General features: G+C 35.4%; 1 protein-coding gene across 1 annotated transcript in view; it reads right to left on the bottom strand.

Moving 5' to 3' along the window:
* Positions 1-18,828, bottom strand: part of LOC307179823 (A disintegrin and metallopeptidase domain 3-like) — a 110,555-nt gene that overhangs the window by 4,355 nt on the left and 87,372 nt on the right. Inside the window, 5 exon segments of the mRNA XM_079909476.1 lie at positions 4,832-4,946; positions 6,911-6,976; positions 15,640-15,832; positions 17,607-17,697; positions 18,187-18,382. Of these exon segments, the coding sequence (XP_079765602.1) occupies positions 4,832-4,946; positions 6,911-6,976; positions 15,640-15,832; positions 17,607-17,697; positions 18,187-18,382 (661 nt within the window).

Raw genomic sequence — 18,828 nt, 5'->3', positions numbered from 1 at the left:
CATTTGGAGTTAATTTTTTTTTAAGGTGTAAGTAAGGGTCCAACTTCATTCTTTTGCATATTGATACCCAGTTACCCCAAAATTATTTGTTGAAAAGACCATCCTTTCTCCCCTTGAGTGGTCATGGCATCCTAACTGAAAATCATTAGACTGCATATGTGAGAGTTTATTTCTGGACTCCCTATTTTTTCCATTGGCAAATTTCAGTTTTCTAATTTTGTTGCCCAAGTAATATATCAACTTTCAGGAAGGTACAAAAGAGCCCCTCCAGGGCTCTTGTTTTTAAACTTTATAATGGTGGTGTTGATATTGATCATCCAAATGAAATCTCATACTACAAGTCATCAGAGTGGACGATGCTATCATAATTTTCCTCCAACTGAAGAATCAATGAATGAACAGAATATTTCTAGTAACAGAAAGGAAATATGATATTCTCATCCAGTTAATCATACTTCAGCATGTAATATTTTGTCACAAATACCTAGAACATTCTGTATTGTAAAGAAGATCTAGGATAGTATCTTTTCACCTTTTATTACATTTGGGCATGAACATTTACTTGATATGATTCACAAGTGGACAAATATACATGCAAAGTTGATTGAAAGGAGTTAGATGATGTAGGAGTGATAAACATTGATTAATCATTTTAATTGGTGTTTATAAATATAAAATTAAAATATGTTCTATTATAGTACAACATTATTTACAGTAGCTCTAAAGAAAGTGAAATAACAAATATGAAATAATAAAATGTACAGTATCTGGTGAAAATTACCAAATTATGATGAAGGAAATTAAAGAAGACATATAAGTGGAAAGACATACTGTGTTCATACACTGGAAGATTCAATAGTAAATACTAAAAATGTGAAACTTCCTAAATTGATCCATACGTTTAACACAATTTGCATCAAAATCACGACAAAATTTTTTTGTAAACATAGACAAGCTTAATGTATATGGAAAAGAGAAACCTTAAAATAGCCAAAACCATTTTGAAAAAGAAGAATGAAATGGGAAGACTCACTTTTCCTGCTGTTCAAGATTACCCTATAACTACAATAGTCAAAACAGTGTAGTATTGGTGGAGGGAATGACACATAGATCAGTGGAACAGAATAGAGATCTGAGAAATACATCAACACAAAAATGTCCAATTAATTTTTTTTTTTCGGTACGCGGGCGCGCAGGCTCAGCGGCCATGGTTCACGGGCCCAGCCACTCCGTGGCATGTGGGATCTTCCCAGACCAGGGCACGAACCTGTGTCCCCTGCATCGGCAGGCAGACTCTCAACCACTGTGCCAGCAGGGAAGCCCTGTCCAATTAATTTTTAACAAAGATGCAAAATCAACACAGCGGACAACAGACAGCTTTTTCAAAGAATTGTGCTAGAACAATTTGACACCCATAAATCGGAAAATTAATCTCCTACCCTTTATAAAAAGTAATCAAAATGGATCATGGACTTAAATATAAAACATAAAACTATACCTTTTACAGATATCATAGCAAAAAATTTCAAGACTTAAGACTGACAAAGAATTCACATACTTGACACCAAAAGCATAGATCCAAAAAGGAAAAAAAGAAGAGCTTATCAAAATAAGAATTGGAAAAAAAAACCTTTTGGTCTGAGAGAAAAACACTTGGAGAGAATATGTTCAAATCACAAATCCCACAAAATAGATGATTGTGTGAAAACTCAACATTTAATAAACAATACAATTAACAAATGGGAAAAAGATATGAACAGACTTTTCACTGAAGTGGATATGCAGGTGCCAAATAAACACATTAAAGATATTCAATTATCATTATCCATTAGGGAAGTACAAATTAAAAGCACAATGAGATATTAAAACACACCAATAGAATGGCAAAAAAAAAAATAGTGGTATCTTCAAATGTTGGCAAGGCTGCAAAAAACCCATTCATTTATCACTGGTGGGGATGTCAAACAGTATATAGCCACTCTGCAAAAAGCTTGGCAGTTGCTTTAAAAATTATAAATGGCTTACCATAGACACAGCAGTTTCACTCTCGGCCATGCTTCCCAGAGAATTAAACATTTATCTTCATGCAGAATTTTCCACACAAATATTCATTGCAGATCTATTCATAATAACTAAAACTTGCCATCCACACAATGTCCTTCAATGGGTGAATAATTAAACAAAATATGCTACAGACATACAAAGGAATACTAGTCATCAATACAAAGGAATGAAGTGAGAGGAAAAGACACCCTCAAAAAGATACAAACTACATGGTTCCATTTATATGACATTCATGAAATAACATAATTAGAAAGATGAAGAGCAGTTTAGTGGTTGCCAAAAGTTCGGAAAGGGGAAAGAGGGAATGAGTGTAGCTATATAAAGGAGTAACAATATCAGGGAATGAGTGTAGCTATATAAAGGAGTAACAATATCAGGGGCCATGTAGTGATGATGCAGTTCTATATCTTGATTGTGATGGTGGGTACCCAAACTTGAACATGTGGTGAAACTGCATAGAACTAAATATATGCACATGTGAATGCATACACACACGTATACACAGATAAGTGTATGTATACTGGTGAAATGTGAATAAGGTCTGTGTATTTCATCAATGTCCATTTCCTGGTTTTGCTATTCTACTGTAGTACTGAAACATGTTAACATTGACTGAAGCTGAGTAAAGTATTCGTCAGACTGCCCTCTAAATTTTTTTGCAACCCTTTATGAGTGTATAATTATTTCAACATAATAAGCTAACTAAAAATAACAGTGGGATATCATTACACATCTAAAGCTGGCAAAAAAAAAAAAATCAAACAAAACCAACAAAAACGACAATACCAAATGCTTGTGAAGTGTGGATCATCTGTGCAGAGTAACTGGGACTCTCACAGATGAATGGAGGGAAGGAAAATGGTAAAGCCACTTTGGAAAATAGTTTGGCTGTTTCTTAAAAAATTAAAAATACACTCATTAAAAAAAATACACTGAGTAAACGATCCAGCTATCTCACTTATAGGTATTATAGTGAGAACTTATATATAGACAAAAGTGCCTAGGTATTTACTCATCAAAAAGTGAGAACTTAAATACAGACGAAAGCCTATGTGCACGTTTACAGCAGCGTCATTCAAAATTGCCAAAATCTAGAAACGACCCAAATACCCTACAATGTGTGAATGGATAAACAAACTATATAGTTCATCTTTTCAATAGGAAGCTACTTAACAGTAATAAAGAATGAACTATTAAAACATATGCCAATGAGAATGAATCTCAAATGCATGTATGCTGTTCAGAACATTCTGGAAAAGGCAAATCTATAGTGACAGAGACCAGTCACTGGTTGCAAGGAACTGGCAGTGGGAGATGAATACAAAGGGCAGCAGCCAGAAGGAGGATCTGAGGCGATGGACCTGTTGTGCATCATGACTGTGGTGGTTGGAACGGAATACATACATTTTTCAATACTCACAGAACTATATACCACAGAGTGAAGGCTACTGTGTGAACATTTTTTAAAAAGCAAAATATTCTTAATAAAAAATAAATATTAAAAAAGAGACAATGACTAATAATTTTTTCAAAATTTCCAGAAATACACGAACCTATATATTCAAGAATCTCGCCAAACCAAGCAAGATAAATTCAAAGAAATACACATCTTGGTAACCCACTACGGAAAATCAAAGATATAAAGTAAGTCCGCAACTCAGACAAGGAATGAAGGAAGCATTATATTATTGGGATGAATAATAAGAATGACAGCTGCATTCTCATCACAAAACGGAAGCCAGGATACAATGGGATTACATCTTTAAATTGCTGAAAGAAGCAATTCTACTTCTAGTGAAAATACCGTTCACAAATTAAGACATTATGAAAACATTTTACAGACAAAAGCTGAGACAATTGATCACTACAAGGTACACACAAAAAGAAATACAAAAGAGAGTTTTACAGGTTGAAAGGAAATGAAACCACACAGAAATTTGAGTGTGCTGGAGGAACTGAAAAGCCCTAGAAAATGGTAAATAGGTTGGGATAAATGTAAATATTTACATTAAAATTCTTTAACATTTCATTGGCTATTTTAAGGCAAATACAATGCTCTATTGTCAGGTTTACAACATATACATAAATAAAATAAATAAAAACAGAGGCACAAAACAGAAGCACAAATGATGGAAAGACCTTAATGGAATTACAGTGTTCTGAGAGTTTCACATTGTGAAGTTTAGAAAAATCAAACATGCTACAGTTGTTCACGAATGTTCACCAAATAAATTAAAAAAAGTTTGTGCCATCTACTATCCATATACTTTGGATGTGGAAGACTTTATTATCTTTACCTTTCAGTAGTAGAGTTAAAACTTGAAAGAGGCAACTCTGCTGTGAACTAGCACATCACAACGGTTAACATCCTTGGAACATACAGACTACATAATAAAACTATCACCTATTCTATCATTTAACTATACCTATCTAGAAAACTCTGTTGTACAAATAGAAAAGTTCTGGAAACCATTGTTAAAATTAAGAGAAGATCTGTTAAAGTGTTCATGTCTAGATTTGAATTTAAACCGTATACAAAATTTTGATTGACAATATGATCTAGAGCTGCACTGCCTAATTTAGTAGCTACTAATCACAAGTGACTATTTAAATTTATATTAAATACAGTGAAATAAGATGGAAACTTTAGTTCCTTGGTTGCACTACCCACATGCTAGGTGCTCAACAGCCACACAGACCGTGGAGGTGTATACTATTCCTCTAAGTGCAGACGGCTATGTTGGAGTACCGTGATCTGGATACTAACCTGACGTAAGCCAAAACCCGTCATTGATACTTCCTCCTGGTGATGAAGGCATTGGTTCACATTGTGGAGGGGCGTATCCAGCATCACAGTGACAGTTATGGAGAGTAGTGCAAACCTAAAGCCAAAACCAAATTTTAAAAGTGCGTTTGATGTATAAGATAGAAATTAAACACATTATTTGCTATTTTTAGTCAATGTAAATTATTAAAGTACTATAATTTAGTATATTATAGGTAGTTTTTTATATTAATGTGGAAAGCAATTCTTAAATTAAAAATTAATATAATATGTTCATGCAATATCTTTTCAAATGTCCCATAGATTGTCTCTTATTTATCTCTTGTACTTTTAAATAAAAGTATATGATATTCTGATACAACTGAAATGTCTTATTCTAGAAAGGCATAGGAATTATGAAGCTAGAAATTATAAAATAGTGGAAGTTTAAATATACTATGAATTGTGCTAGTTCAAAAAAATTAGCCATGATAAGAGCCAATTTTTACCAAAAAAAAAAAAAGGGGGGGGAAAAACAAAAGGGAGAAGTATTCTTAATCAGACATAGATAGCAAAATTTATTTGGCCAGAAATAGGAAGGCTAGAAAATATCTATAAATGTGATCTGGTGGGTGAACTGAAAGAAGGGCCAGAAACATTATAGAGAATCTAGAAATAGGTTCGTGAAAAACTTAACAAGAAATTAATTAAAATTAAATAAGAGAGGAAAGAAACAGAAAAGAAACTGTAAATAATAGGACATGTAAGTGATCTGGGAGAGAAAAAATTTTTAAAAGACACACAGGTCACTTTTCTCCTGGATTACTATATAAAATAGGAAGCATCAGTATGGCAGGAGACACTAGCCACACAGTTAAAGCCAAAGACATGCTTGGAAAAACTTGCAAAGTTTACAAAATTTCTATAACCTGGTAGATAATTTCACAATGGATGGACAAATAGAAATACAAATGGAAAATGTGACCATACATACTTAAGGATTGTATAAGTAATTACTGAAGAAATGCAAGTTAACAATGGATTTAGCATGTTTGAAGAGATTCAAAAGACAGAGAAAGTAGTCTGACCAGAATATAAGGAAATATGCTTTTTTTTTTTTTTTTTTTTGCGGTACGCGAGCCTCTCACTGTTGTGGCCTCTCCCGTTGCGGAGCACAGGCTCCGGACGCGCAGGCTCAGCGGCCATGGCTCACGGGCCCAGCCTCTCCGCGGCATGTGGGATCCTCCCGGACCGGGGCACAAACCCGTGTCCCCTGCATCGGCAGGCGGACTCTCAACCACTGCGCCACCAGGGAAGCCCGGAAATATGCATTTTTATACGTGACAGGTGAGACCGAAAACTGGTATAATATTTCTTGAAGACAATATAATATTAACGAAAATTTAAACGGTACATATATTTGGCTCATCAGATTTCACTGCTAACAATTTAAGAAGTCAGATAAATGTGCAAAGGTGAAGGTACAACAGTGTCCACTGTACCATTAGTTACAATAGTTAAGTAAAAATTTAACATTATCTGAAAGTCCATCAGTGGATAACTTTTCAAATATAGTAAGGAAGAGACCTGCAGGGAAACACATTGAAGATGTTCAAGGATGAAGCAGATCATAATGAACAAGAAAGTCTGCTCCCATAAAAATATGAGATTATAAGTAATATGTATAATATATATTGTGTGAGTTTAAATATTTATCAGTACACATACACTCAATTATAAGCAATATTTTTATGTATGTATAAATGTATATGTGTAATCCTTAATGAGCTCATTTCCAAAATTTCATAATCTTAATCTAACATTATGATAATAGATTGTTTCATATTGAATTTTAGTACAACGTTCAAAGCAAATTATTTGCTCGTGAAGCCTATATGATCTGACCGAACACATAAATCACATACATACGTATGAATAATGCAGTCTGCTTTTCTTATTCGATTTCAATTTTCCAAATACATTTCTACACCCCAAATAATTTTAAGCATTATAATACTGAAAAATGTTATTGACATGAATCAAAACAACTATACTTAGAAACAGAATAACCATTATACATACCCCATGTCCATTGCACTTTATTTTGGAGATACAAGTTGCGTCTGTGCAACATCCTCTGTTACAAAACTAAAATGTGAAAACAACCACCAACAACAAAAATTTTAAATTTAAAGTCAAGAGTTGAACAATTGTACTTGGTATGAAAATTAGATGCACAAGATATATATACCTCAGTTGAATCTGGATTTCAGATCTGCTCATTCTAATAAAAGAACTTGGAGTCAAATGGTGTGTTGTTACCTTGTCAAATATCGTATTTTGAGAATCAGAAACCATTTTTTCCCTTGAGGGAGCAGAACTGTGCATTTACCGATATTAATTGGCATAAGTACAAAAACAGCCAACTTGTATTGACTGTTGGTAATGAGCTAGGATCTGTCTTTGCACTTTCTATGTATTTTTATAATATATACTCATATTGACCCTGTGAAGGAGATATTTTCATCCTCATTTTATATTTGATGAGAATTAAATGTATACTTTTAAGGTCACACCACCACTGACTGACAGAGCCAATATTCAGTACAAGAACTACTTTACTCACAGAGCCCAATACCAGTGTTCCTGTCATTTTTACATTTTTTTCCCAACTTTAATGACCATATCTGTTATCTTTTGCATTAGGAAAGGTGACCTTGAGAAATTTATTTAATCTTCTTTACCTCAGTTTATCCATCTTTGAATCTGGAATAATAATTATAACTATTGCAAGGTTATGAAGGTGAAATAGCTTGTTACGGATAAAGGAACAAAAGCGGTGTTTGGCACACAGTAAATGCTCACTAAATATAGGATATTATCTTATTTATTTATTTATTCAACCTGATTTCTATGTAGACTCTATGTTAATATTTGTCTATCCAAATTTCAATTTAATTTGACTATCGTCGGGAGAATCTACTATCTGATAGATTTTCTTAAGTATCTGGTAGAATACCCCCTATCTGATGAATAGTCTAAAAATATCATTATTTTCTATCACCATTGCTAATTAAGGAAAGAACAAATATCAGCTTGTTCACTAACTGAAAGTGCTCTGATAAAGCCAACAAGGATAACAAAATGTTGGACAAACCAGAATTACCTGTCCACAAAACTATTTTCATTCTAGTGTTCTTAACATTGTCATTGAGGTAATACCAGTCATACTTCCCTGGCTTGTTTTTAGGAGAAAAATAAGCCAGGAAAAGTTAAGAACCATGCTTCTGATATAATTTCTTTCAACTAAAGAGATCGATTTGTAGCTGGCTCTTTTGTAATGACAGGAAAAGCAAAAGATACTATGAAAATACTTAGCCTTGGTCAGTGGTTGGGACAGTGTTTTGAATATTAACTAACACATAAGATTTCCCTCTTTAAAAAAGAAACACTAATAGTGTCCCAGAAGAAATCACATCACAGTTAAAAAAAAAATCCTTGATATAACTAAAAAATTATTTCCTGAGAAGAAAATCTTGGGTTATGCAAGCATGTTTTCATACAGTTCTGTGCATAAGAATGGGTAAGGAAGAGACAGTTAATTTCATTTATTCAGTCATTGATTAGCTTAACTATTTTTTGGACAACTACATGCCCCAGACATTTTCTTCAAGTTTGAAATGATTATGTTAAGAAGATATGCTCAATACCTCTCACCTACTTATATGAGCTACAATCAGTTTGATAAACTCCTGTTCTGTCTTCTAAATAAACAATTCAAAGACGTCTTCTATCACAACCAATATTGAGCAAACTTGCATTGCTGGAATAATGCCTATCTTCATGTAATATATTATTCACTTAATATATTACAGTATTAAATTTAGGAGTATAACATTTATAATTTTTATTATAATTGACAAGGAAGACATACTCTTCTTTATTTTGATAGATAAGAAATAAAATCTCTTTTTCTCTCTTTTCTTATCTATCAATTGATAGACTGATTTTTACAAAGGACCCACATTTGGTGAGAATGTGGTAAAGAAGCCTTTTCTATCTAACCTGTCTGAAAACAACTGAACACTGTAGAATAACAAATGAACATAAAGTATATCCTTGATGACTTTTTAAAATAACCAGAGAATGATTCCAATTCAAATTCACAGACAATAGCCTCAAATTCACAGAGTTGGCACTCACAATAGCCCCCCTTTTCCCAATAAATGAGAGTAAAGGAAAATCAGAAAGAGACAATTAGAAGAGGAGAGAGTAAAGGACTTCCTGGGATTTTGAAATAAAATGAAGGTCACTGTTGGGTGACATGAAGTGAGAAAGCAACCACAGGGAACACAGTGGCGAAGGGGAGAGCCTAGTTGATCAGCCTTACACTGCTTTAGAGGAGCTGCAGCCTCAGAGTCCTAAGGAAAAACAGGAAGAAGAGCTGAAAGGGCAAGATGGGAAAGGGTGGCTAAAATGTGGAACTATCAATGGAAGTCTGCGCCCAAAACCACAGAGCTAGTTAGCTCTCAGTATCCGCTACTCACCTCCCCACTTCTCTCAGTTACAGAACACAGTCAACACAACACTTTATCCCAAGGGAGACAATTTAGAAGAGTATTTTGTTTCATAAAGCAATTGAATTAATGGTGACTACAGAATTCGGGCTTGTCCAGTGGTCTGTCCTCCAGAATTGGCACTATCCGATTAAACGACTGGAAGTACCACGGCCTAAAAGCCAGCTTCCAAAACAGAGACTGTCATATTATTAGAGCGGGGTGGGGGGACACAGGCCAAATGGCAGGACACTATACATCTTGTAAACAGCGGGAGCCCACAGTCAGACAAAAGAAAAGCAGAAACCTCCAGACAGACAGGAAACCACACATTTTGGGGGTGAGAAATGTCCTGGAAGCAGACAAAGAAAGGTGGGAAAAAGCAGGAATCTCTGGCATCTCAATGCAACCTGTTGTCATTAGGCCCTCATTACAATAAAATTACCTTGCAGATAAGAAGTTCCCATCATGCACTGACTCCATGACACTTCCAATCAAGGCTAAATAAGGACAAAAATCCCTCCTACCCTCGGGAAGGTGGAGCTGGGATAAAAATCAGGGAACTTTGACCCTAAACCCCTCCCTCCCCAGTGAGAATTCCACCCCTTCATTTCTACGCCCCACATAACTGACTTGCCATAAAACTCAGGGCAGCTACTCACCTGAGCCTGCCCGCTCTCCCCTTGAGCGCATACTATTGCTTACATAAATCCTTGCTTTGCTTTCTTGACTTCCCTATCTTGTCTCTGAATTCTTCCTGTGATGAGACAAGAACCTACTCCGTGGTAACAATGTGTCAAACTTCAATTGCATAGAGAGAGCTGCCAATTAGAATTTTTATTAAAAGTGGCGTGGGATAGGGCTTCCCTGGTGGCGCAGTGGTTAAGAGTCTGCCTGCCAATGCAGGGGACACGGGTTCGGGCCCCGGTCCGGGAAGATCCCACATGCCGCGGAGCGGCTGGGCCCGTGAGCCATGGCCGCTGAGCCTGCGCGTCCAGAGCCTGTGCTCTGCAACAGAAGAGGCCACAACAGTGAGAGGCCCGCGTACCGCAAAAAAAAAAAAAAAAATGGTGTGGGATCAAAAAGTCACTGCCAGCTTAAAGCTCCTCCAGACCAAGCAGGAAAAGTCAAAGTCCTTGTTTTTCCTTCCCTTCCCTTTCTTTCCCGTCCTCCGCCTTTCTCTTTCCTTTTCCTTCCATGGGGACATTGCCCAGTTGGGCATGGGCTAATGACTGGACTTTCCCAGGCAGAGAATCTTGCAGGAGAAATGGATAAACTGTAATGCTTTTAGTGGTCAAACAGGGCTGGTGTGAGAAAGCAGAGGTCTTTTAAATAAATGACTCATTTTTCAACAGGACATTTGCTGAATTTAAATGTTATGTGGGATGATAGAAGGCTAGTTACCTAGCGTAGCAATTTTCTATTAGTATTTGTATGTCTAGTGCCCATATGGTTTTATTCCAAATGTTAGTGTAATTGTGTTTATGCAGTATATAAGATGCTGCTTCACTCTCACTAATTCTAAGATTAGTTTTCTTTGTCGTTAGTTTTCAGAAATTTTATTATGCTGTATCTTACTGGATTTCACTGAGTTCATTCTATATCATGCACTTGCAGCTTCTTGCATCTGTGGTTTATGCCTTCTGAAAACCTTCCAGGCATTATTTCCTCAAATACTTTTCCATCCTTAAGTTCTTTCTCTTATTCTTCTAGGATATTAGAATGGCTATTATCATAAAGACAAGGAATAATAAGTGTTGGCTTAGAACTGGAGTAAAGAGAACACTTGTTCCTGTTTGTGGGAATGTAAATTGGTGTAGCCACTATGAAAAACAGTATAGAGGTTTGTCAAAAAGTTAAAAATGGAACTACCACCTGACCCAGCAATTCCACTTGTAGGTATTTATCTGAAGAAAATGGAAACACTAACTCAAAAATATATCTGCATCTTAATGTTCATTTAAGCATTACTTATAATAGCCAAGATGCAGAAGCAACTAAAGTGTCCACCAGTGGATGAATAAAGAAAATATAGTATATATACAAAAATATAGTATATATACACAATGGAATATTTTTCTGCCATAAAAAAATGAAATCTTGCTAGCTGTGACAGCCTGTATGGACCTTGAGGGCATTATGCTAAATGAAGTAAGTCAGACAGAGAAATATAAATACTGTATAATCTGACTTATATGTGGAATCCTAAGAAGAATAAAAACAAAACAACCCAAGCTCACAGATACAGAGTACAGATTGGTGGTTGCCAGGGGTGGGATTTGGGAGGTTAGGCACAAACTTCAAGTTATAAAAATAAATAAGTCATGGGGATGTATGGTACAGTATGGTAATTACAGTTACTAATACTGTTCTCTGTATTTGAAACTTGGTAAGACAGTAAATCTTAAATTTCTCATCATAAGAAAAAAATTATAGCTACATATGGTGACATATTAATTAGACTTGTGGTGACCATTTTGAAATATATACAAGTATGAATCATTATGATGTACATGTGAAGCTAGTATCATGTTATATTTCAATAATATAGAAAAATATAGTAACAAATAGTAATAAATTTCAAAAATAGACAAAAAGATGTGATAATATATTTGAATTCTTACACATTTCTAAATCACTTTCCAGAAAGTATGTGCAAATTTATACTTGGTTTAGGATGATAATAAGTTGTGCTTCTCACCATCAATTATTATTTTCAATTCCTAACTGACTGGACGAACACGACTGTTGGATATTCATTTTTATTTCACCAACTTAGAAGCTCCCTGATCTCAGTGTTCCAAGTTTCTCCAGAGTTCAATCTCCAGCCACGCGACTCTCCTTAGTGGAAGTTGTGAGTAGAACTAAAAGTTCCGTCCCTCTAATCAGTTGGTCTTTCTGGTAACCAGCACGATCCTGAAGCCATCTAGATGCCCCACCCTGTTACTCCATTAGCATAAATTCGGTTTGATCAGAAGGGGCTCATTATGAATAACAACAAAAAAATTCTTATCAATCAGGAAATTCCAAGGGGTTTAGGATCTTTGTGCCAGAAACCAGGGGCAAAGACAAAATTATTTTTTTGGTGTTATGCCACATATAGAAGCCATTAGAGTGCTTTTTTTCTAATTAATGAATGAGTAAATTAGTTAATAAATTTATTTATTTACTTTGCTATAGTTTAGTAAACATTTTGGCACTTTGTTTTTGTTTACAGTGATATTATTTTCCAAGTGTACCTTTTTTTTAACTTGTTTTTTGATTTATTTACATGAATATATGTTGCATTACTATTAAAATTTTAAAAGACAAACATTTTGAAAATCTGAAACAAATTAAATACAATGAAAGAAGCTTATGGAGTTAAATCCATTTGTTTACAAATGACTGGTTATTGTTTAGCAATTTAGATTTTTGAACCATTTCCATTGTGAAATACGGTACTCACACGGAAAAATTGCAAGCTAAAAGTGGAAAGCTCAATGGTTTTAACAAAAATTCATTTACTCAACCCTCACTGAAAAAACAAAAGGACCTCTGCTATTACCCAAGACGGCATCCTCCCAGTTCCTCCTTAATCAGTCTTTTCCCTCCTTCTAAAAATAATTACTATCTAAATTATATGGTACTCCATTTCTTTCTTTCCTTTACATATTTAGATCTAAAACATGTATACATAGGCAGTTTTTAACTTCTTTATTGGAGTATAATTGCTTTACAATGGTGTGTTAGTTTCTGCTGTATAACAAAGTGAATCAGCTATACATATACATATATCCCCATATCTCCTCCCTCTTGCGTCTCCCTCCCAAGCTCCCTATCCCATGTCTCTAGGTGGTCACAAAGCACCTAGATGATCTCTCTGTGCTATGCAGCTGCTTCCTACTACCTATCTATTTCACATTTGGTAGTGTATATATGTCCATGCCACTCGCTCACTTCGTCCCAGCTTACCCTCCCTGTGTCCTCAAGTCCATTCTCTACATCTGCGTCTTTATTCCTGTCCTGCCCCTAGGGTCCTCAGAACCTTTTTTTTTTTTTTAGATTCCATATATATGTGTTAGCATGCGGTATTTGTTTTTCTCTTTCTGACTTACTTCACTCTGTATGACAAACTCAAGGTCCATCCACCTCACTACAAATAACTCAATTTCATTTGTTTGTATGGCTGAGTACTATTCCATTGTGTATATGTGCCACATCTTCTTTATCCATTCATCTGTCGATGGATACTTAGGTTGCTTCCATGTCCTGGCTATTATAAATAGAGCTGCAGTGAACACTTTTCTACATGACTCTTTTGGAATTATGGTTTTCTCAAGGTATATGCCCAGTAGTGGGATTGCTGCGTGGTATGGTAGTTCTATTTTTAGTTTTTTAAGGAACCTCCGTACTGTTCTCCATAGTGGCTGTATCAATTTACATTCCCACCAACAGTGCAAGAGGGTTCCCTTTTCTCCACACCCTCTCCAGCATTTATTGTTTGTAGACATTTTTTTTTTTTTTTTTTGCAGTACACGGGCCTCTCACTGCTGTGGCCTCTCCCGTTGCGGAGCACAGGCTCCAGACACGCAGGCTCGGTGGCCATGGCTCATGGGCCCAGCCGCTCCGCGGCAATGTGGAATCCTCCCAGACCGGGGCACGAACCCGCATCTCCTGCATCGGCAGGCGGACTCTCAACCACTGGGCCACCAGGGAAGTCCTGTTGGTAGACTTTTTGATGATGGCCATTCTGACTGGTGTGAGGTGATACCTCATTGTAGCTTTGATTTGCATTTCTCTAATGATTAGTGATGTTGAGCATCCTTTCATGTGTTTGTTGACAATCTGTATATCTTCTTTGGAGAAATGTCTATTTAGGTCTTCTGTCCATTTTTGGATTGGGTTGTTTTTTTGATATTGAGCTGCATGAGCTGCTTGTATATTTTGGAGATTAATCCTTTGTCAATTGCTTCATTTGCAAATATTTTCTCCCATTTGGAGGGTTGTCTTTTCGTCTTGTTTATGTTCTCCTTTGCTGGGCAAAAGCTTTTAAGTTTCATTAGATCCCATTTGTTTATTTTTGTTTTTATTTCCATTTCTCTAGGAGGTGGGTCAAAAAGGATCTTGCTGTGATTTATGTCATAGAGTGTTCTATGTTTTCCTCTAAGAGTTCTATAGTGTCTGGCCTTACATTTAAGTGTTTAATCCATTTTGAGTTTATTTTTGTGTATGGTGTTAGGGAGTGTTCTAATTTCATTCTTTTACATGTAGCTGTCCAGTTTTCCCAGCACCACTCATTGAAGAGGCTGTCTCTTCTCCACTGTATATTCTTGCCTCCTTTGTCAAAAATAAGGTGACCATATGTGAGTGGGTTTATCTCTGGGCTTTATATCCTGTTCCATTGATCTATATTTCTGTTTTTGTGGCACTTAATTTTAAATGATCTTCAAAGGGATGACATATTACTTTATAATGTAGTCAGCACCAGTATGTTACTTTGTGATTACTTCATTATTTTTATGTGAGAATATCTCTTCCCATTCTGAGATAAGTTTACTATTCACTTCCATTTTTCTCTTATTTTTTCTTTTCTTAAAATATTATACCTCCATTTAAATTATTTAAATTTAAATGTGAGATAATTGTGTACTGTTTTACATTAGTCAACTAAATTTTCAATGGTACTAGTTTAAAATCATCTATTATGTTTCTTCAAATGTTTAACAAAAAGAAAAACAAACAAAGCTTAAACTCTGTTTTATTCTTGTGTCTTGAGAAAGGGCAAATTGTTAACAAGTATATTGTGCTTTTGGAAAAAGAATTAGGGAAGTACGCTAATGAGCAAATCAATATTTTAGTTTTATTACAATCAAATTAATTCTCTTTGTTGTTCTTATTATTCAGGATTTTCTGACCTGCTTTTGGGGTGTATTATTTGATTCTTTTCTCTTCCTTGTTTTACACAAATTATTGCAGAACAGATGCTGGCCTAACAAAGAGGTTAAGTAAGATACTCAAGTGTGAGTACACAACTTTAAATATCTACAGTAAAATTCATAATGAAAAATGACAGAAAGTAAAGCAAGTGTTCCTTTGATCAATAGAAATTTTGACCTTTAAGGCTTAAGATCATGACGCAGTAACCAAAATTGGTAACAATTACAAATTAAAAATCTTAAGTGCCCTCTCTCTCTCTCTCATACACAAACACACATACACAGACACTAAGACGCTCACACACCACATATAGAATCACGAAGAATTTGTGTTTACCTTATTTGGACCACACATAGTGCCACTCTTTACATAGGTATAATCATCTCGGAAGGTTACTGGTGTCGAATTTCTTAGATGTGCACTTAGACACACAATGCCTCCAAGGAAAGTATATTGAGTATCAAAATTTTTAAATGGCACTACTTCTGTACGTGTCCAGAGACAAACTAACTTTCCACAATAGATATCCCTGTAATATAACACAGAAAAAATTACCCATATGTCACTTAGCAACACAATATATTGTTTAAATAACAGTTCAAAACATGAGGATAATTCACAATGTTATTCAGAGCATAACACCAAAGCTATTCAGAACATACACCATCTTACTGGTGTGAGGTGATACCTCACTGTAGTTTCGATCTGCATTTCTCTAATGATTAGTGATGTTGAGCATCCTTTCATGTGTTTGTTGGCAATCTGTATATCTTCTTTGGAGAAATGTCTATTTAGGTCTTCTGCCCATTTTTGGATTGGGTTATTTGTTTTTTTGATATTGAGCTGCATGAGCTGCTTGTAAATTGTGGAGATTAATCCTTTGTCAGTTGCTTCGTTTGCAAATATTTCCTCCCATTCAGAGGGTTCTCTTTTTGTCTTATGTTTTCCTTTGCTGTGGAAAAGCTTTTAAGTTTCATTAGGTCCCATTTGTTTATTTTTGTTTTTATTTCCATTTCTCTAGGAGGTGGGTCAAAAAGGATCTTGCTGCGATTTATGTCATAGAGTGTTCTGCCTATGTTTTCCTCTAAGAACTTTATAGTTCTTATCTTTAGTCTTATAGATTAAAGACATTTAGGTCTTTAATCCATTTTGAGTTTATTTTTGTGTATGATGTTAGGGAGTGTTCTAATTTCACTCTTTTACATGTAGCTGTCCAGTTTTTCCAGCACCACTTATTGAAGAGGCTGTCTTTTCTCCATTGTATATTCTTGCCTCCTTTATCAAAAATAAGGTGACAATATCACCTCACACCAGTCAAAGTGGCCATCTGCAAAAAATCTACAAACAATAAATGCTGGAGAGAGTGTGGAGAAAAGGGAACCCTCTTGCACTGTTGGTGGGAATGTAAATTGATACAGCCACTATGGAGAACAGTATGGAGGTTCCTTAAAAAACTAAAAATAGAACTACCATATGACCCAGCAATCCCACTACTGGGCATATACCCTGAGAAAACCAAAATTCAAAAAGAGTCATGTACCAAAATGTTCATTGCAGCTCTATTTACAATAGCCCGGAGATGGAAACAACCTAAGTGCCCATCATCGGATGAATGGATAAAGAAGATGTGGCACATATATACAATGGAATATTACTCAGCCATAAAAAGGAATGAAACTGAGTTATTTGTAGTGAGGTGGATGGACCTAGAGTCTGTCATACAGAGTGAAGTAAGTCAGAAAGAGAAAAACAAATACCGCATGCTAACACATATGTATGGAATCTAAAAAAAAAAAAAAAAAGGTTCTGAAGACCCTAGGGGCAGGACAGGAATAAAGATGCAGATGTATAGAATGGATTTGAGGACACGGGGAGGTGAATGGGTAAGCTGGGACGAAGTGAGCGAGTGGCATGGACATATATACACTACCAAATGTAAAATAGGTAGTGGGAAGCAGCTGCATAGCATAGGGAGATCAGCTCGGTGCTTTGTGACCACCTAAAGGGGTGGGATAGGGAGGATGGGAGGGAGATGCAAGAGGGAGGATATATGGGGATATATGTATAGCTGATTCATTTTGTTTTAAAGCAGAAACTAACACACCATTGTAAAGCAATTATACTCCAATAAAGATGTTAAAAGAAATTTTAAAAAAAGAACATACACCATCTTACGAAGTGCACCATATAAATTTATCTTTATATACTATATTCATCTCTCATTTGTATTAAGTGATTCTTTGCAGTACACACACATACACACCCAGTGCATTTGGAAAATGTATATTTTTCAAAATACGCACCGATAATTACAAAAACGACCATAACAGTTTCCAAAGTCATCTGTATGCATATTCACTTCTTGTGAACATAGAGCAGAAGCCCCCTTCGAAACTGAAAATATAAATAAAGTTTTTAATTACCCATCTTAAAAAAAAAATTAAAAGCATGGTAAATTTATACAAAGGCATTGAGACAACGAAGCCCAGGCAGTGTCAGCTACTATAAATATTTGGTGCCATCTACTGGCTACATATGAAGGAGAAACACTTGACTAAAAACTACCTACTCGAGAATAAAATTGTTATGATCGTCCAGAAACGATTAAGAAGTAAAACAATCATTTGCTCACTTATCTGTAATTCTAGTAGTCTACTCCATTTCCACCAATCACCTGAAACTTGACTAATATCCTATTCTTTTTGTCTCGTACTCACTAGATCTACTTTACCTCCTGACATAGGTCAAAGATGCTTTGTTTTGCAGTTTTATCTCCAAATTTAGATTTAAGCAATAATTATTATTATGGCTATAGGGTGCCTTACTGACATAAGAAACAAATATAGCTTAAATATAAACCTCAGAAGAAAATACAACCATTACATTTTCCAAACAACTCCGCACACTGTTTATCTGTATCTTGGCATACTCCTTGATAGCAAAAGGCAGTCTTATTATTGCACAGTTCTAAATCAGCAGATTTCATATCAGGTACACAAAACTCAGCTATCCCATTGCAAAATTCTGGAAAATCACACATATCCGTGCTTTTCCTACATACATGTCCTCTTTCAGCTATCTGTGAGACAAAGAAAACCAAATATTTGTTTTTAAAGTAGTAAAACAAAATATACAAATTTAAATAGGAGGATTGTATTTGTAACTATCATTTCCATTATTAATACATTTGTAAGTATTTAAAGTTAAATTATGAATTTACTTAAAAGTTCTGCTGGAATAGATGAGAAAGAAGCCAAATGTCCATCAATGGATAAACAAATTGTCCTATGGACAATGGAATACGTTCAGCCACATAAAGGAATAGAGTCCTGGTTTATGCTACAAGGTGACTGAAACTTCAGAACACTGTATTTAGTGAAGAAAACCAGACACAAAGGTCATACATTGTATGGTTCTACCTATATGAAATGTCCAGAGTAGGTAAATCCCTAGAGGCAGAATGCAGATGGCTGGTTGCCAGGGACTGAGGGGAAGGGAGAAAGGAAGGCAAGTGCGTAATGGGTC

This window comes from Stenella coeruleoalba (genome assembly GCF_951394435.1).
Source record: "Stenella coeruleoalba genome assembly, chromosome: 21".
Taxonomy (NCBI): domain Eukaryota; kingdom Metazoa; phylum Chordata; class Mammalia; order Artiodactyla; family Delphinidae; genus Stenella; species Stenella coeruleoalba.
This window is presented reverse-complemented; position numbering and strand designations above follow the sequence as displayed.